This window comes from Spermophilus citellus, assembly GCF_964194105.1.
Source record: "Spermophilus citellus genome assembly, chromosome: 6".
Taxonomy (NCBI): Eukaryota; Metazoa; Chordata; class Mammalia; order Rodentia; family Sciuridae; genus Spermophilus; species Spermophilus citellus.
Window position 1 is genome coordinate 112,556,313 of NC_138187.1, and position 21,655 is coordinate 112,577,967.

At 35.9% G+C, this 21,655-nt stretch overlaps 1 protein-coding gene across 1 annotated transcript in view; it reads right to left on the minus strand.

The window, feature by feature from the left end:
- Positions 1 to 21,655, minus strand: part of DNAH14 (dynein axonemal heavy chain 14) — a gene marked incomplete at both ends in the record, with an annotated part of 361,185 nt that overhangs the window by 203,337 nt on the left and 136,193 nt on the right. Inside the window, 2 exons of the mRNA XM_081298208.1 lie at positions 3,911 to 4,000; positions 16,786 to 16,957. Of these exons, the coding sequence (XP_081154334.1) occupies positions 3,911 to 4,000; positions 16,786 to 16,957 (262 nt within the window). The remainder of the gene's footprint in view (positions 1 to 3,910; positions 4,001 to 16,785; positions 16,958 to 21,655) is intronic.

Genomic DNA, 21,655 nt, shown 5'->3' on the forward strand with positions numbered 1-21,655 from the left:
AAGTTGATATGGGTGGGAAGCCACAATGAATAGGGCATGAACTCAAGAGAGTCCTGGCACATTGACTACATTAGATCTCTATTCCCCAAAGGGATATTGGTGATGTCTCACTAATGTTGAAATTATTTAAGGTATGGGGTTGATATTCCTATCTAATCAGTAGACTCTGGCCATATCATTGTTTCTTGAAACTAATTTATATTACATGTGTGGATTTCTGGACCATTTGCAATCTGACAATGGAGTACCTTTTATCACAAAAGTCACTAAACAATGGGCAAATGATCAAGGGATTTGATGGACCTTTCACACTCCCTAAAGTCCACAAGCATCTGGTATTATTAAGTATTGGAACAGTCTCCTCAAAAATTTACTCGGTTTGATTCTATCTCCCTCACATTCTCTTTGCCTGTATATCTTACCAAGGAAGTTCAATCACTGAATGTAAGTGTCTTCAGGAAAAGATCATGTCCTTTCATCTGCTTCTTGAGTAATGATTAATATAAAAGATATGGGGAATTATATAGACATATTTTGAAAAGTTGGGATTCAGTCCTGAAAATTCCTGGGCATGGTGCTTCTTTCTTCTCCCTAATGACAACACCATGACACTCTAGTTGATACATATTCCATGTGATAGGATGATAAAAACGAAGACTAGAAGGGTCAAATTTAATCCTGTTTCAACTATCTAGATTCTCTTAGATTGATATGGTATTAGATCACAAGGATAATGACAACTTGACTGAGTACATTACCAATGTAAATTTTATGAAAATATCCCTCTTCCTCTTGCATATAATCCTTCAAAATGAGAGGTCTGGGTGCAAGCAGGGGATGCTTGGAAAATTACTATGGTTAAAATTACTGAAATGGTATACACCAGTGTTGTGGTAGTACAGGAACAGAAAAAAAAACCTAGAAGAAATGCCTCAGATTCTGGGGGGATCAGAGGGCGAGAAGGGATATAGAATATCTTTTGTCTTTCATATGTGTCTTTCTAACCTTCTTCAAAAAGGCAAAAGCCCTGATGGGACTATCTTTAATTCAACTGACAGGATTTAATTATTATTCTGCTTAACTTTACTGGAGAGTCTATCAGAAATAGCAGGGATGGGCTCAGCTCTTGCATCTCCTGAGCAAAACTCTGTCAATACCTCCAGATGTCTTGAATGTCTTTCTCATCTCTGTTCCTAGTGCTAGATCATTCCATGGAATGATAAATGACATGCTGACGGCATGGCAAACTGACTGTCCACCCAGTCACTTCAAAAATAAGAACCAGATTTACTTATTAGAATTGAATTGAGAACCCATGTTGGAGGACAGTCAACCTGTACCATTCCTCACCTTGAAGTGCTACAGGTTCCACTTAGGAAACCCAGTAACTGTAAAAACCCACTTTCCTTCTGAGTGAAACATGTGCACCCTTAGTGTTGCATTTCTCCCATAAAAGTCAGATATTAATCTGACTCCTCCTTAAAAACAATGTAACTACAATTTAAGGGTAGTTATGAATGGCAAGCATCCAGGATTTAAGAGAATAGCACCTTGACTTTGTAAGGCATTCAGATCAGCCTCAATTCACTGGCCACTATTGTTATGAATGATAAAATTGCACTAGACACTTTCTCCTTGTGGGTAAAGGCAAAAATCTGTGCAGTTGACAATAAATATTGCTAAGTATGGATCAATGCTTCAGAGATCAACAGGCATGGTCAATACAGAAACTTAAGGAGAAATCCATCTGACTTTCTAAGGTAGATTCTGATGGTTTATGGAATATGTTCAACTGTTTGGGCTTGAGACCTTGGATAGGAATGATTGAGATCAATACTTTAGGTTGGCCTTATCCTGCTATTTGGTATCCTATTAACAGAAGCCTTAATTTTGTCTGGTATGAGCTAAAATGAATGTACTTTTGGTCCTAGTCCCTGATAGTAAGATTAATCAGAGTGGTCAACAGAATAGTGTACTCATGAGGAAATTTGATCAGAAGCCAAGTGGATGTATAAATGAGGGGCAGATGTTGTTGGGAGGCAATGCTTTAGGTGTTTCTGAAAGATTTCTAAATATATTCTGAGCAGAAGCATTGGCAGTTTTATCCAGAATTTATCTTTTCAAAAATATTTGTATACCAAACAGTGTCTCCTATCAGGATACAGGATTTATTTTTGTGTGTGTGTGTATGCTAGGAATTAAACCCATGTATTCTACCACTGAGCTACATCATTACATGAGGGCAAATTTATTTGCTACCCAGAATTTAAAAATAATGTCTCATTCAGGGACAAAGATTGGGCATTTTTTTGCCCTTAGTACCCTTCTAAAATTGGGGGGTTCCTAAGCTCAGGGGTCTTCTGTAACCCAACTTACCACATGTGCAGGTATGACCTACCTGCAGGTATGACTTACTGTGGGAAGTAAGTCTTAAGGAACTGGCATAGAAGATATTATTGTGGCTACTGCTATTGTTGTGTGTTTTGTCTCTGACCAAGGATTCTACTCTCTTTTGCCAATATGAACCAGTGGCAGGTTAACTTGACAAGCTATATAAAGTCTTGACTAAATATGCGTATGGAGGAAAAGATGTAATATCACAAGTTGAAAACTCTCGCCATAACTATTAGTTAAATTCTACCTCAAAATCTGAATAGGATATTTTGATAGAAGTCCACAGACTGGTTTTAAGAACTCTTAAGAAAGAGAAAAGTTCGAAATTTCGAAGAAAGAAAACTTCAAAAATAACAAAGGTGGGAAATTAGTTACCACCAGATATGAAAAACTATAATATTTAAGCTATTAAACAGTTATGATATTTAAGACTATGTGGTATAGGGATAGAAACAGAGAAATAGACCAAAGAACAAAATATAGAAAAAAGCAATAAAGAAAACCCTATTAGACATGAAGACTTGATATACTATAGAAGCAGCAAATCAGTGAGGAAAACTCTTGGGAAAGTTGATTATCCATTTTTGGATCCTTATCTGATGTCTTTAAGAAAAATAAATTTTGAAAAATAAATAAATATAAAGAAAGAAAAATAAATTTTGTACAATTTAAAAATGGAAAATACAAATAACTTAAAACTTTTAGAAAAAAATTACAGAAAATAAATTTTCAAAAATAGTGTTAAAAAATTTCTAAAAATAGGATATGAAAAATGCAGATCATAAAGAAAAAGAGTAGTGGACCTTATTGCATTAAAAATGTCTTCTTATAAGTCAACACCATAGACATTTCAGAAAAGCCAATTATTTAAGAGAATGTGTTTGCAGTGCATATAACCATAGAATTATGATATAAAAATATGTGATGAGGGGCTGGAGTTGTGGCTCAGTAGTGGAGTGCTTGCCTCACATGTGTGAGGCACTTGGTTCAATTCTCAGCACCGCATATAAATAAATGAATAAAATAAAGGCCCGTCAACACTAAAAAATATTTTTAAAAAATGTGTGATGAAAAAAAATCTATGTTTATTAAGAAAAAGATGAACAACCCAATTGAAAAATAAGTACATTACATAATCTGAAAAGTCAGGGCTAAAAAACATTGAAAGGATGTACAGTTTTAACTAGTAATCAGAGATAGGTACATTCTACTGTTTTTGCAAATAGTTCATTCGTGGATGATTCAAAGAAGGTATAGCAATGGGATTTAGAATATTTAACACCATATTTGTAGGGTTTTTACAAAAACTTGTTAAGGGGATAAAGGTGAAAAGATTAATTTGTTGAGAGTTATGATCAGGGGTCAAATGCTAAAGTCTAAGGGGATAGTTAATCAATGTCCCTCAGTTTTAAGAATATTATAATAGCCCTCTTTCATTATAACTGTTGTTATTTTCCTCCTTGACTGTACCTATTAAAACCCAGGCAAAATTTACCAAATGCTATTTTGCACTTACCTGAAGTTGATTATAAAACTGAACGATCTTTTCTTTCTGAGGTGACCAGTGTTGTAAGCCTAATTGTTGTGTTGCAATATATATCACTTTCTAAAAGGAAATAAATACATAAATTTAAAAGGCATTGTAAATTAAACCAATCACCATTTGTTTATTTGTTTGTTTTTGGCAGTGCTGGGGATTGAACCCAGGAAGTCTTGCACATACTAGGTAAGTGCTCTACCACTAAGCTATAACCTTAGCCCAAACCCTTACATTTTAATTCTCTGATATTTCTCTTAACTAGTTACCAATTACTATAAGACAATAGTTACAATTTTTTTCTAGTTCAAAAACCTCTGACTCTGAGAATAAATAAAGCTACTATTATTCTTTCTAGAAAAAAATAATACACACAAAATTTCATGTTCAGGAAACATCTGGTAGCAAATTCATAGAACCTCTCCCAGCTTAAGAAGCCAGATTTTAAGATATATTTAAGGACTAGCAATTACTAGAGTATAGCTGTTTATTCTACACTAAAAGCAAATGTAAAAGGTTCTATACCTTTTTATAATTTTAATTACATTTAGATAGTTTATCAATTTCCTAATAATTATTTTAATGTTTCAAAGTTAAGAATATTCTAAGACAGCAAATAAAATTGATAGGATTGAAAAGATACGGGGCTGGGAATGTGGCTCGAGCGGTAGTGCGCTCTCCTGGCATGCATGCGGCCTGGGTTCGATCCTCAGCACCACATACAAACAAAGATGTTGTGTCCGCCAAAAAACTAAAAAATAAAATATTAAAAATTTTTTTTCTCTCTCTCTCTCTCAAAAAAAAAGAAAAGAAAAAAGAAAAAAGAAAAAGACAAGACACCATGTGTCTGATTGTACATTAAAATACTCCAAGGAGTAGTTGTGACTTGGAAAGATACTTAATATTCTAGTAAAGAATTATAAGGGGAACCATGCTTCCTACTAAAGGAGGGTTTATTTCAGTGTGGATACAACTGGTAACTATACCTACAGAAAAAAAGTGTATTTCTCCTTTCTTTTTTTTCTTTTTTTTTTGTCTTTTTAAAACTTTTATTTGTTCTTTTTTAGTTATACATGACAGCAGAGTATATTTTGAAATATACAAACATGGAGTCTATCTTATTCTAATTAGGATTCCTTGATTAATTGGTAAGTTGCCTGCTTACTGTTCTTTTGGGTTTCCTTCACATTATTCTTTGTGAGAGTTCTCTGTTTAATTAAAAAATAATAATAATAACTATGTGAGTTGAAAATATTTTCACCAATTTTGTTTTGGTAATGCTTTTTTTTACATTGCTATTTTCACCAGTTTTTTTGTTTATTTATTTATTTTTTTCTTTTTTTATTGGTTGTTCAAAACATTACATAGTTCTTGATATAACATATTTCACACTTTGATTCAAGTGGGTTATGAACTCCCATTTTTACCCCGTATACAGATTGCAGAATCACATCAGTTACACTTCCATTGATTTACATATTGACATACTCATGTCTGTTGTATTCTGCTGCCTTTCCTATCCTCTACTATCCCCCCTCCCCTCCCCTCCCCTCCCCTCTTCTCTCTCTACCCCCTCTACTGTAATTCATTTCTCCCCCTTGTATTATTTTTCCCTTTCCCCTCACTTCCTCTTATATGTAATTTTGTATAACCCTGAGGGTCTCCTTCCATTTCCATGCAATTTCCCTTCTCTCTCCCTTTCCCTCCCACCTCTCATCCCTGTTTAATGTTAGTCTTCTTCTCATGCTCTTCTTCCCTACTCTGTTCTTAGTTACTCTCCTTATATCAAAGAAGACATTTGGCATTTGTTTTTAGGGATTGGCTAGCTTCACTTAGCATAATCTGCTCTAATGCCATCCATTTCCCTCCAAATTCTATGATTTTGTCATTTTTTTCAATTAGCAATAATCGCGCCTCAGATAAACCTCATTGGCTACGATACTGCCACTGCGCAAAGCTAGATTTTGTCATTTTTTAATGCAGAGTAATACTCCATTGTGTATAAATGCCACATTTTTTTTATCCATTCGTCTATTGAAGGGCATCTAGGTTGCTTCCACAGTCTTGCTATTGTGAATTGTGCTGCTATGAACATCGATGTAGCAGTGTCCCTGTAGCATGCTCTTTTTAGGTCTTTAGGGAATAGACCAAGAAGGGGAATAGCTGGGTCAAATGGTGGTTCCATTCCCAGCTTTCCAAGAAATCTCCATACTGCTTTCCAAATTGGCTGCACCAATTTGCAGTCCCACCAGCAGTGTACAAGTGTACCCTTTTCCCCACATCCTTGCCAGCATTTGTTGTTGTTTGACTTCATAATGGCTGCCAATCTTACTGGAGTGAGATGGTATCTTAGGGTGGTTTTGATTTGCATTTCTCTGACTGCTAGAGATGGTAAGCATTTATTCATGTACTTGTTGATTGATTGTATGTCCTCCTCTGAGAAGTGTCTGTTCAGGTCCTTGGCCCATTTGTTGATTGGGTTATTTGTTATCTTATTGTCTAATTTTTTGAGTTCTTTGTATAGTCTGGATATTAGGGCTCTATCTGAAGTGTGAGGAGTAAAGATTTGTTCCCAGGATGTAGGCTCCCTATTTACCTCTCTTATTGTTTCTTTTGCTGAGAAAAAACTTTTTAGTTTGAGTAAGTCCCATTTGTTGATTCTAGATATTAACTCTTGTGCTATGGGTGTCCTGTTGAGGAATTTGGAGCCCAACCCCACAGTATGTAGGTCATAGTCATTGGGATACAGGAAGGTATAGAGGTCCAAACCAAAGGAATGAGCAATCTATTCAATGAAATAATTCGAGAAAACTTCCCAGACTTGAAGAACGAGACAGAATCCCAAATCCTAGAAGCCTACAGGACGCCGAATGTGCAAAATCATAAGAGATCCACACCTAGACACATTATAATGAAGATGCCCAACATACAGAATAAGGAGAGAATTTTAAAAGCTACAAGAGAAAGGAAGCAGATTACATTTAGGGGTAAACCAATCAGGATAACAGCTGATCTCTCAACACAGACTTTGAAAGCTAGAAGATCCTGGAATAACATATTTCAAACACTGAGAGAAAATGGGTTCCAACCAAGAATTGTGTATCCAGCAAAATTAAGCTTCAGGATGGAAGATGAAATTAAAACCTTCCACGATAAACAAAAGTTAAAAGAATTTGCAGCTAGAAAACCATCTCTCCAAAAAATCCTCAGCAAAACATTACAGGAAAAGGAAACGGAAAATAACAATGAAAACCAACAGTGGGAGGTAGGACAGTAAAGGGGGGAAAATAATCAAAGGGGAAAACAAACCATGTTCAGTAACATAAATAAACAAATATGGCTGGAAGAACAACCCATATCTCAATAATAACCCTAAATGTTAATGGCTTAAACTCACCAATTAAGAGACACAGGCTAGTTGAATGGATCACAAAACATGACCCAACAATATGCTGCCTACAGGAGACTCATTTGATAGGAAAAGACATACATAGACTGAAGGTGAAAGGTTGGGAAAAATCATATCACTCATATGGACTTCGGAAACAAGCAGGAGTGTCCATACTCATATCAAATAAAATAGATTTCAAGCCAAAGTTAATCAAAAGGGATAAAGAGGGACACTACATACTGCTCAAGGGAACCATACACCAACAAGACATAACAATCATAAATATATGTGCCCCAAACAACAGTGCAGCTATGTTCATCAAGCAAACTCTTCTCAAGTTCAAGAGTCTAATAGACCACCATACAATAATCATGGGAGACTTCAACACACCTCTCTCACCACTGGACAGATCTTCCAAACAAAAGTTGAATAAGGAAACTATAGAACTCAATAACACAATTAATAAGCTAGACTTAATTGACATATATAGAATATACCACCCAACATCAAGCAGTTACACTTTTTTCTCAGCAGCACATGGATCCTTCTCAAAAATAGATCATATATTATGTCACAGGGCAACTCTTAGACAATATAAAGGAGTAGAGATAATACCATGCATCTTATCTGATCATAATGGAATGAAACTGAAAATCAACGATAAAAGAAGGAAGGAAAAATCATGCATCACTTGGAGAATGAACAATAGGTTACTGAATGATCAATGGGTTATAGAAGACATCAAGGAGGAAATTAAAAAATTCTTAGAGATAAATGAAAACACAGACACAACATATCGGAATCTATGGGACACATTGAAAGCAGTTCTAAGAGGAAAATTCATTGCTTGGAGTTCATTCCTTAAAAAAAGAAAAAACCAACAAATAAATGATCTCATACTTCATCTCAAAATCCTAGAAAAAGAAGAGCAAAACAACAGCAAAAGAAGTAGAAGGCAAGAAATAATTAAAATCAGAGCTGAAATTAATGAAATCGAAACAAAAGAAACAATTGAAAAAATTCATAAAACTAAAAGTTGGTTCTTTGAAAAAATAAATAAGATCGACAGACCCTTAGCCATGCTAACGAAGAGAAGAAGAGAGAGAACTCAAATTACTAGCATACAGGATGAAAAAGGCAATATCACAACAGACACTTCAGAAATACAGAAGATAATCAGAAATTATTTTGAATCCTTATACTCCAATAAAATAGAAGATAGTGAAGGCATCAATAAATTTCTTAAGTCATATGATCTGCCCAGATTGAGTCAGGAGGATATAGACAACCTAAACAGACCAATATCAATTGAGGAAATAGAAGAAACTATCAAAAGATTACCAACTAAGAAAAGCCCAGGACCGGATGGGTATACAGAAGAGTTTTACAAAACCTTTAAAGAGGAACTAATACCAATACTTTTCAAGCTATTTCAGGAAATAGAAAAAGAGGGCGAACTTCCAAATTCATTCTACGAGGCCAACATCACCCTGATTCCTAAACCAGACAAAGACACTTCAAAGAAAGAAAACTACAGACCTATATCTCTAATGAACCTAGATGCAAAAATCCTCAATAAAATTCTGGCGAATCGGTTACAAAAACATATCAAAAAAATTGTGCACCATGATCAAGTAGGATTCATCCCTGGGATGCAAGGCTGGTTCAATATACGGAAATCAATAGATGTTATTCACCACATCAATAGACTTAAAAATAAGAACCATATGATCATTTCGATAGATGCAGAAAAAGCATTCGACAAAGTACAACATCCCTTTATGTTCAAAACTCTCGAAAAACTAGGGATAACAGGAACATACCTCAACATTGTAAAAGCAATCTATGCTAAGCCTCAGGCTAGCATCATTCTGAATGGAGAAAAATTGAAGGCATTCCCTCTAAAATCTGGAACAAGACAGGGATGCCCTCTCTCACCACTTCTGTTCAACATAGTTCTTGAAACACTGGCCAGAGCAATTAGACAGACGAAAGAAATTAAAGGCATAAAAATTGGAAAAGAAGAACTTAAATTATCACTATTTGCAGATGACATGATTCTATACCTAGAAGACCCAAAAGGGTCTACAAAGAAACTATTAGAGCTAATAAATGAATTCAGCAAAGTGGCAGGATATAAAATCAACACGCATAAATCAAAGGCATTCCTATATATCAGTGACAAATCCTCTGAAATGGAAATGAGGTCAACCACTCCATTCACAATATCCTCAAAAATAATAAAATACTTGGGAATCAACCTAACAAAAGAGGTGAAAGATTTATACAATGAAAACTACAGAACCCTAAAGAGAGAAATTGAAGAAGATCTTAGAAGATGGAAAAATATACCCTGTTCATGGATAGGCAGAACTAACATCATCAAAATGGCGATATTACCAAAAGTTCTCTATAGGTTTAATGCAATGCCAATCAAAATCCCAACGGCATTTCTTGTAGAAATACAGAAAGCAATCATGAAATTCATATGGAAAAATAAAAGACCCAGAATAGCAAAAACAATGCTAAGCAGGAAGTGTGAATCAGGTGGTATAGCGATACCAGACTTCAAACTATACTACAGAGCAATAGTAACAAAAACAGCATGGTACTGGTACCAAAACAGGCGGGTGGACCAATGGTACAGAATAGAGGACACAGAAACCAACCCACAAAACTACAACTTTCTTATATTCGATAAAGGGGCTAAAAGCATGCAATGGAGGAAGGATAGCATCTTCAACAAATGGTGCTGGGAAAACTGGAAATCCATATGCAACAAAATGAAACTGAATCCCTTTCTCTCGCCATGCACAAAAGTTAACTCAAAATGGATCAAGGAGCTTGATATCAAATCAGAGACACGGCATCTGATAGAAGAAAAAGTTGGCTATGACCTTTCTCCTTTCTTTTTCACTGAGCTCTTCCACTTCATTGCTCATTCCTCACATCCTTACAACTAGACAAAACAAAGCAGCTGAAGGAAATTCAGCAGGACTTTGCAATGGAGAAAAAGGCACCTCCTATGGCAAGACCAGCTGGAGGTAGGCAATCAGCTGAGAGGAGTTGTTAAAGAGCAACCGCTTTTAAATAGAGTTGACAAGATCACTTACTTGAAGGCCTGAATTTTGGGCAGTGTTAGGCATAAAGTTTATGAATTCTCTGCTGTTAATAATACCAGCCACACAGATGTGGAATAAAAATTGCTTGGATGCACAGTAGTTCAACATAATGGGGAAAATCAAGGACATATTCAGACAAGTCATTCTCTTGATTAAATATTTCAATAAATTCTTAGGAAAGTTTTGAAATAAAATCATAATCTTATTTTAAAGTATTCAAAGCTATATATGTTGTTCCTTGGAGTTAACTGGATGGCCAACTACACACAGCTTTAATTTGATGACATGGTTTCAGTAATTCTCAGTTAATCTTTTGGTTACTCTGAGTTAATGTCTTCTATATTTGGACAGTGTTAGAGACAGATGCAAATAAATTAGATAGATCACAATTCCCTATTACACAAGATTTACATTCTTGCATCTCAAATAGTATAAATAGCAGGCTTACGGTATATTTCTTTAGTAAGATATGTTCTTATGCAGAATATACAGCCTATACATAGCTGTCATTGTGTAAACCATCAAAACTACAACATTAAAGAGAAGATTGGTTTGGATATGAAGTGTCCGCAAAAGCTCCTATGTTAATACAGAAATGCTTGGAGGTGAAATAATTGGATTGTGAGAGCTATAACTTAATCAGTCCATCCTAATTTGAGTGGACTGACTTGGTGGTAACTGTGGGCAGGTGGGGTAAGCCTACAGGAGGCGGGTCACTGGGGATGTGCCCTGGAAGAGTTTATCTTTCCTCTGGCCTCTACCCTCTTCTCTTTACTTCCTGGCCACCACCAGTCATATGGGCCCAGAGTATTGGATTCAGCCCACCATGATCTAAATCTCTGAAACCAGGAGCTCAAAATAAATTTATCCTCCTCTAAGTTATTCTTGTCAGGTGTTTTGGTCACAGCAATTAAAAGCCGACTAATACCCGTATATAAAGAGGCTCAAAAGTAAAGTCATTGGGCTTCAGTTGTAGCTCACTGGCAGAGCGCTTGCCTAGCTTGTGTGAGGCACTGGGTTTGATCCTTAGCACCACATTAAAAATAAAATAAAATAAAGGTATTGTGTCCATCTACAACTTAAAAAATGTAAAGTCATTAATATACATGCAAGAATGCTATTAGATAGGTAATGCTATTTTTAAAGCTGTGACTTGAAAAATGTTAAAGTTAACCTGGAAAGTGCCTAAAACTTATAACTAGAGGAAAAAAAGGGGATTTTGTAGGTTTTGCCTCTGAAAGATAGGAGGATGCTCATGTAAAACAGAGAAAAACTCATCAACTGACATTTCTCTTCTTTTTCTCCTATTAAAATAAAACCCTCAAAATGTAAATGTAAATGAAAATCTTCAAAACTTTGGTAATAGTTGAGAGACAAATATTCACTGTGTTTCTCCTGGAAACCTCACAAGCAAAAAGGAAAAAAAAAAAACACAGATTGAATTTTATTAGAATAAGGAAATGAAGAAAACCTACAAAATACAAAACACATGGAAACACCAAGAAAACAGCTAAACTTAGATAGATTAGTGCTTGAACATGCAAACTGTTGGATCAGAAAATTCAAATCATGTGGAACAAAAGATCACACATTATATTGCTCTTGTTAATTCAGAGAACTAAAAAATAAAATATTGCATGTTAAAAAGGCTGAGTACCCAAACTCATAACTACAGAAATTATAAATATCAAAGACAAAGTGAAAAAATTTTAAAGTATGTGTAGAGAGAATACAGAGGAACAAATATTGAGGTGACACTGACTGAAGAGTGACCTTAGGACAAAAAGAAAGAAAGAAAAAAAAGGAACAACAACAACAACAACAACAACAAACAACTACTGGAGAGCATTGCTCACTGAGGTGACTGACTGTGGGAAAATGCTGAAGTGCACACAACTAGCACAGAATTTGGCACAGTGTGAAGGGATAATGAGAACACAGCTGTTTGGGGATCTGCAAACAGGCTGGTTTGAGAGAAATTCTCAACATATGCTTGTAGTACTATACCGGGGAGTGCCTTGAGAGGTCGTATCTGAGCTTTCTTCTCTTTCCCCAAGAACCCAGAGCAGGCATTGCTGCACTGTCTTAGCTGCTGACTATCATTACCCAGTTTGACCCTGGAGGAATGTAACTGAAACAATCCTGCTGAAAAATCTGTATAATGAATGGATGACCAGTTAATGACACAGAAGAAAATGGAACTCACTTCCCCATTAAGCTGGTGGTTTGGTGACCTGTTGAAGAACAGGGGACTGAGCAGGCACATGGGAACTGGGTCTCAGAGTGTCAGAGTTGTGGTGGTGGATTGTAGAAGGCCTGCCTGTGCCTCCTGACCCAGTGCAGAGTTATTCTGACTTCTGAATGGCTTTCACAAAGGGTTCTGGAGACTCAGATGTGCTGTAATACTCAGCATTAGCTTAGCCCTGGGTGTGTGTTGAGAAACTCTCCTTGAATGCATTTCTGCTGGGGGAACCTTGACAAATATTTCAACAAAACAGGAGATATAAAAGCTCCTGCTCACAACCCAGCCCTAAGAAGGCATGGTTGGGACTGGAGGCTGAAGACATGATCCTGCACATCTACCCCCATAGTTTCAGCAGAGAGAAAACAACACAAAGATTAAGGAGACTGCACCTACAAGGGACCTTTATATAGGTTGTTCCCATGCCTTTTCAGACGGTACACTGCTGATGAGATTGGAGGGATAATCACAGAAGGCATCTTCACATTTTCTGCTGTCTATAACATACAACCGGAACTGCCGGAGATTCAACTACAGGGAAAATGTGACCCTCAGGTTCTGACCCAGTATGATCTATGTCAAAACCTCCTAATCACAGCCAAGAAGTAACAAGGAAACTAGTACAAAGTCCAGATGGAATTAAACACAACACTATACAACCAAATGACACCCCAGGACACATAATCAAGAGACAGCTGTTCCTTAAGAGGGCCCACACATAAAATTGGAAGAGAGATCCACCCCATCAGAGATACAAATCTCAACGTAGAAACATAAGAAATGTGAAAAAAAAAACAAAGAAACATGACTCTCTCAAAATTTATATTTCTCTAGTAACTGACTTCAAAGATATTGAAATGGATTAAAAACCAAAGAATTCAAAAGAATGATGTTAAAAATGGTCAAGGGCTGGGTGTGGTGGCACACACCTGTAATCACAGCAGTTCAGAAATCTGAGTCTGACAAACCCAAAGCCAATATCATACTAAATGGGGGAAAACTGAAAGCATTTCCTGTAAAATCAGGAACAAGATAAGAGTGCCCACTCTTACCACTCTTATTCAATATAGTAATGGAAACTTTGGCCAGAATAATCAGGCAAGAGGGAGAGAAGGGATACAAATAGGAAATGATGGAGTCAAATTATTCCTGTCTGCAGATGACATGATTCTACACCTAAGAAATCCTAAAGAATCTACCAAAAAATTCTTAGAACTGATAAACAAATTCATCAAAGTATGAGGAATTCAAAAATCAACAAACAAGTTAGTAGCTCTTTATACACCAATAATGAACTTGCTGAGAGAGAATCAGAAAATGAACAAACAAGCAAACAACAACAACAACAAAACACCTAGGAGTAAGCCTAATCAAAGAGATAAGACCTGTACAATGAAAATTATAAAACAAGAAAAAAATTGAAAACAACACCAGAATATGGAAATCCCTCCCATGTTTCTGGATTTAGAGAATTAATATTGTTAAAATGGTCATACTGCCAAAAGTGAGTTATAGATTCAATGCAATTCCCACAAAAATACCAAAGACATTCTTTACAGTACTAGATGAAGCAATCTGAGAATTCACACAGAAGCACAGAAGACCCTAAATAGCCAAAGTAATCCTGAGCAAAAAGAACAATGCTGGAGGCATCACAATACCTAATTTTAAAACATATTAAAGAACCATTGTAACAAAACACCATGTATATTAGCACAAGAGCAGAAACATGCAACCATGGAATAGAGCAGAAATGAACCCAAACATCTATGGCTATCGGATTCTCAAAAAAGTAGCCAAAAACATGCTGAATAAATGATGGCCTTTTCAACAAATGGTGCTGGGAAAAATACCTGTAGAAAACAAATTGGATTCCCCCTCTCTCAATCTGTACAAAAATAAATTCAAAATGGATTAAAGACCTTAAAATTATACAAAGACCTTTGAAACTACTAGAGAAAATGTAGGGAAAATTGGTACAGGCAATGTTTTCCTGAATAGGACTCAAATAGCTCAAGAAACAACAGCAAGAATTGACAAATATAACGCCCTCAACTAAAAAGACTCCTTTACAGAAAAAAAATGAACAGAGTGAAGAAACAGCCTACAAAATGGGAGAAAATCTTTGCCAGCTATTCATCTAAACAGGATTAATATCCAGAATATATAAAGAACTAAAATAATTTAACACCAGAAGAGCAAGTAATCCCACCAATAAATATACAAAATGAGCTGAACAGACACTTCTTGAGAGTAGTACAAATGGCCAATAAGTATATGTAAAATGTTCAACATCATTAGCCATCAAAGAAATTCAAATCAAAACTATTTTTCAATTCCATCTCACACCCAGTCAGAAAAAGAAACACACTGTTTGTGGTAATATGAATTAGTACAGTTATTTTTCCTCAAGAAACTAAAAATAGAACTACCATATGATCCACTCCTGAACAAATCCAGCAAAGTATCATACCCATATTTATTGAAGCACTATTCATAATAACCAAGTTATGGAATCAGCTTAGATACCCATCAATGAATGAATGGATAAAGAAAATGTGGTATATATATATATATATACACAGTGCAATACTATTCAGACATAAAGAAGAATGAAATCGTGTCATTTGTAGGTAAATGGCTGGAACTGTTACACAAAATAAGCCAGTCTCAGAAAGATAAGTTCCACATGTTTTCTCTCATATGTGGAAGCTGGAAAAAGAATAAAAAATTTTTAAAATGACATGAAAGTACAATAGGGACTACTAGGGTAGGGGGACCAGGATAAGGGAAGAAAGAGGACAAGAGAAGGTGGTAGGGAGAGAGGATATGATCAAAGCATATTATATGCATATGTAGAACAATATATAATGTGCAACTTAATTCATTATAATTTCTGCTTTTGAATTATTTCTACCAAGTCTAATTTTCCCTGACTCAATCTTTGTTTTTTTTTTAAGTTCCTCATTGTGCTCAAAAATAATATTTATTCCGTACTTTTTGGGTAAAAAGTTTTACAAATAGCCTGCCAATTATATTTTTTAAAAAAGAATAATTATGAAACTGTTTAAATCACATTTTCTAAAGTAAATTTAAGAAACAACATCCCCCCAAATAGAGTCTGAGGGAAAGGATAAATATGCTTAATGGCCTGAAACTTGTTAAAAGGTTGGAAAGCAGAAAACAGGGAGAAGTTTGTGGTTGAAAGAACAGGGAGGAGAGGGGAAATGGAAGGAAGGACAGAATATATTCAAATGACAACCTGGTGCAGCCAGATTGTAAAAGCTATTATAAGTCAAAATACTTTATTTTGATTTTGTACTGAAAGCAACAACGATCCACCCTGGCCTTTTTAATTTCACCAAACATATGTTTTAGGGATGCAAATCTGGTGGCATTATGGAAACATACTAGAATTCAGGGAGTGGTAGGATGCTATACAATAGTATTAGAAACAAAAACACTGATATCCTACCAAACCAAGACAATAGCTATGAGACTAAATAAGTAAAAGAAACAATAAAGGGCTCTATAATTATAACATAATTTTAATGATTGCAAAATAATTTTTTCATAATTCTGAACTAATTTGATTTTCTTTTTCTTTTGGTACCAGAGAATGAATCCAGGGGTGCTTAACAACTAAGCAACATCCCCAGATCTTTTTATTTTTTTTTTTTAAAGACAGGTTCTCACTAAGTTGCTTACAACCTTGCTACGTTGCTAAGGCTGGCTTTGAACTTGGAATCCTTCTGCCTCAGCCTCCTGAGCTGCTGGGATTACAGATCTGTGCAACTGCACCTGACTCTAAATTGATTTTCAAAATACCTCTTCAAAGTAGGAAGAAACAACACAACATCAACATTTGAAAGATGAGAAAATTGAGAATAAAAAATGTAATAGTTCTCCTTGTCTAAACAGTTACATTTAGTCTAAAGTTCCTTTTCCCCAAAAGGATATGCATGTCTCCATTTTTATCTCCCCTATTATAATATAAATAGAGCATTTCAGGAAGAACATAGTATATTTAATCCACACTTAGTATAAATTGATATTCCACAACTAAATAATCTGTGATGATTTTCAAAGATCTTATTACCTCCAAGGCAAGTTGATTTACTTTTGAAACAATCACTCCAGGAAAAAAATCTCCTATAATCATTTCAAAAAGTGCATCATCTTCAGGAATGAATTTTGATGAACTAGATTCTCTTATGGCCTCTATAACAATTGTAGTTTCATCTACTTCAGAAGGATTACCACTGGTGTCACTTGAATGGTTGAAGAAAAACATAAAGGACAAGTTAGCAAGTTTGCTGACATTACATTGTTGTTTTTAGAAGTGGCTGTCCCAATAACCTTTCTCCCTTTGCCTCACTACTAGAAGCCATGTAGTTTGGGTGGGATTAATCAGGTCCCCAGTTCCAGGGAGCTGGTCTAGAATAGTAAGATTAAAGCCATTCTTGAGTCACTGATTCACGGATGGGCACGAGCAGTAATGGTTTTTGGTTGTAAATAACAAAATTAATTTAGTCTAATATGAAGTGAAAAGGTTGATTTATTAAAAATCTCTAGTACTAGAATCAGGCTATCAGGCTATGCAGCTGGGAACAATGGCCAAAATTATGCTATAAGACTTGTGAAGAAATGACTGCCACCATTAACAGATCCAGTCTGCAGTGCCTGTCCCACCAATTCATCATTGATGTTGGCACTAGAATGGCTCACTGCCTCTGTTGTTGCTGGTAACTGGCTGTCGATACTGTCACTGTTGTCACCCTTATTGGAATGTAGTATTTTTATTTTTACTAGCGTCATGTTCAAACCATGTGATATCTGTGTCTAATTTGCCAAGGATGAAGGACAAAACCATAACTGGGAGAGTGTATGGAGAATCAAGTTATGTGGCATTACAAATATTCACTTAAGGAACATAAACTCAGCTCTAGTCTGAACATTCAAGAGGAGAAAGAAATGATCTGTCCATTAAGAGTGAAGTTCAGGACTTCAGTCCAATGGTATGGGTATATGAGATACCCCAACCGCAGCCAGTCTAAAGTTCCATCAGTAAGTACATGGAGGACTGCAGTGTTAAGAATATCTCAGGTATTAAACTGAAATCCTAATCCAAGTAATCCTATCCTGGTCTACCTCTGAATTTTCTAATTAGATGAAGCAACAAATTGCCTCTTCTTTTTGAGTCTTCTGTTATTTTTAACAAAAGTGGGTTCATAAAAAAACAGTATTTTTATACATTAAACATTTCAGTATATATTAAACTAGTAATCAAAATGACAATAAGTAACTACGGGAGGTTTGAAACATTTTAGAGTTTTCTCTATGTAAATGTCCCTTCCGTTCTTTATTTATTAACTGTCTGAAAGTTTCTCTCAGGATTGTGGTGATAGTTGATAATTTCTTCCTCTTCCTCTTCCTCCTTTTACTCCTCTTTTTCCTCTTTTTGTTTTTCAGTGCTGTGGATTGAACCCAGGGCCTTGCATATGCTAGGAAAGTGCTTATAACTCTGAGTTACACTCCCAGCATGGTGAAAGTTTTTGTACTGTTTTATTTTGTATTTAGGTCTGTGATTCATAATAAAAAAAATAGCTAACATTTATTGAGTATTCTTTTTCAGGAATTTTGCTTGATATTCATAAAAATTAACATGGCCAGTGTTATACAACTGCTGAGTGTTGGACCTGGAATTTACTGAGGTCTGACTTTGAAGGCCAAGTTCAACTATTACAATGGAAACCTCATATTGGCTAGAACCCATGTTAGTCATTTATGCTCCCCTGAGAAGAAAGCTCTCATTCTTTACTGTTGAGGTATTTTGGGTTGTTTGTTTCCTTGCTTTTTCATGATTTTTGTGTCTGCATGTTTATCTAGATGGATCTGATGCTGTAGAGTTTATACCTTATGGGTTTAAAATGTCACTCTATGTTCCTAGTACTTCACAGATTGGGGCAGGGGAGCCCAATGATAGCAACAATGTATGCAAATAATATATAGCAGTAGCCTTGATCCTTTTTTTCTTATTTTCATACCAGTATAATTGGTACAATATGTAGGGGCAGTGGGATCAGAAATTTCCATCAGTAAAAACAGTACATTATCATGTATTATGTGTGGCTTAAAATCAAACAATAAGTGTTGTGTATGCTTTCCACTGTATTAATTATTGATGTGACATTGGTGGTAGGTGTAGATGTTATACACTTCAATTAGTATTAAGAAGTATTAAGGATAGAGTTGAGTATGTGTGAAGAAGAAGAGATAGGAGGGTACAAAAGTGTTTGCAATGTCAAAGGGTGAATAGGGCAGATGCAGTGGTAACTTAGGATATGTTTGTTAGTTTGAAAGGGGATGAAAAATAGAATATAAAGGAGGAGAAAGAGAATGGAATTTGGGTGTCAGGAATAGAGAAATGAGAGAGGAAAACAAGGGAGACAGAGCAGTGATAAAGATGATACAAAACAAAATCAAAGTAAGCTAATCATAAGCCCTAACCCTCAAAATACAGAGCATGGAAAAATAACACCTTGAAAAAACTCAAAATAACAACAACAACAAAAAGAATGAAAGAAATGAAAATAAAAGAAAGAAGAAAAAAGAAAAATAAGGATAGAGAAATATGAATATGTGTAGGAGTCCTTGAATCAGTCAGTAGTCATTTAAATAAAACAAGAATCCAATATGGAACCCCCAAATCAAAAAGCAAAACAGAAATGCTGCCACAACAAAGAAGCCACAACAACACAAAGAGAATTTTTGTGAAATGTCAATAAATTAAGGAGTCATATCCATTATGGTGGACAAAATAGTCAGTTTCTGTATGTGTTCACTGACTGTGCCCACCTGCTTTTATTTTTACTTCTTCTTGAGGTATGGTCAAACCTTGCAAGTACGGGCCATGGATTGTGTCTCCTTCCTTTTATTGTGTTGCTGTGTTGAAGGTTTGAGTTTTAGACTTCCTAATTTACCTTCTTGGGAGATTTTCCTTCTTTGGGGGCAAGTTGAGGCCCAGTCCATAAGGGGCCCACCTGTTTTATGCCAGGTGGATCAAGGCCAGGCACTGGGACCTGTCGGCTGGCTGCAAAGCTGAAAGCAGTGGGCCAAGTCAGGGGCCAGGGTGGGTTTGGGAAACTATGGAGTGGGGCGCCAAGGGCCCTGTTGGGTGCCAGACTGATACTGAACCTGGTGGGTCTCAGGGACTAGCTGAACTGGGGAGGGATTAAGGGACCAGGCTTGTGCTGGGACCTGGTGAGTGCTGGACCAGCTGGCTGGCTGAATCGAAAGCAAAATGTCCTCTTCCAGCTTCCCACCCACGTAAATGGACCCATCAGTCCCCATGAACCTCAGGACTTGAGAAGTTGGGGAGAGCCCAGCTCTCTCCAGCCCCTCTAAACTGGTTTCCCTGGGTGAAATGCTCCCAGTTTCTGACTTTCCACAGGTTTGCTAGGCTCAGAGAGGCTCACACAGACCTAGCTGCAAACTCACATATCCGTTTCTGTAGGTTCTACCACAAGGAAGTCCCAAGATGGCTCCTGAATCAGCTTTAAATGGAGGATTGATAAACTCTGGTGGAGAGTTTTTTCCTTTTCTTTTTTCTTTTTTTAAATATCTGATTAATGAGTCAAACAGTCTGAGCCTTGGGGAGATGTAATATTCCTGCTGTTTGAGTTCTGGGTAGCTAAGAGAAATGCTGTCTCATGTTAATATGCCACCTTGCCCCTCTGGTTTAAATGAATTTTTTTTTTTTTTAGAGAGAGAGAGAATATTAATATTTATTTTTTAGTTTTTGGTGGACACAACATCTTTATTTGTATGTGGTGCTGAGGATCGAACCCAGGCCGCACGCATGCCAGGCCAGGCGAGCGCGCTACCACTTGAGCCACATCCCCAGCCCTTAAATGAATATTAACATCTAATTAAAGATTCAAGTAAAGGATGACTTTCTTATTTTACTCATTTACTTATTTTACTCAGTTATTTGGAATTAGTTGACACTTCCTTTGTGGCTCAGTACTGTGGTAAGTCTTGTAAATGCTAAAAGTGTATACTTGAAAAGATACTAATTTTCCAGATGTTAACAAGCAAGTCTTTCCTAGGACTCTAACTGTTGAACAGTTTGTTTTATGAATGAGAGAGGAGCGTTGGAAAACTTTTTATGGGAAAGAGGGAGAAAACTGCTTGTAGTGGATAGAAACATGAATAACCCTCAACGATATACTCACTTTTTAACCCCTAGAAACCTTGAATATCATCTAACATGACAAAAGAATAAGTATTGTATTATATGGAAAAAGATGTGATTAAGAATCTTAAGAGGAGCTTATCCTAGACTATCCAGATTTTAATGCAATCACTGCTATGTGCAATTATCTTTTACCCTAGTTTGTCATTTGTCTTTTAAATTCATAAACTGTACTTTTTAGCCACTTAAAAATCCTTTCTTTGGTGGCTTCTGGATTTTGAGACTGAATTTTAAATGCTTTTGTATTCTAAGGAAACACAGGACATTGTGTTTCTTTGAATATATATTTTAAAATATTTTTATTTGTAGATAGACACCTTTATTTTTATAGGTGCTGAGGTTCAAACCCAGTGCCTCACCCATGCAAGGCAAGCTCTCCACCACTTGAGCTATAACCCCAGCCCTTCAATTATTTTTATGTTTTAATTTTTTTTGCATTTAAATTCTTTGATCCTTGTAGAGTTTATCCTGGTAAATAATGTGAACCATGATTCCAACTTCATCTTAATCTAGATAGCTGGGTAATTTCCCCAATAATATTCATTAAAGAATCTATTCTTGCCTCCAGGCTTATGATGTATTAAATGTTCAAAGAATCCAGTTCTATTTCTGGTCTTTCTACACAGTACCACAATATTTTAATTATTGCAGCCTTATGACATATTTTAATTGTTAGGGGGATATTTCTCCTTTATTGCTGTTGCTTTTCAAT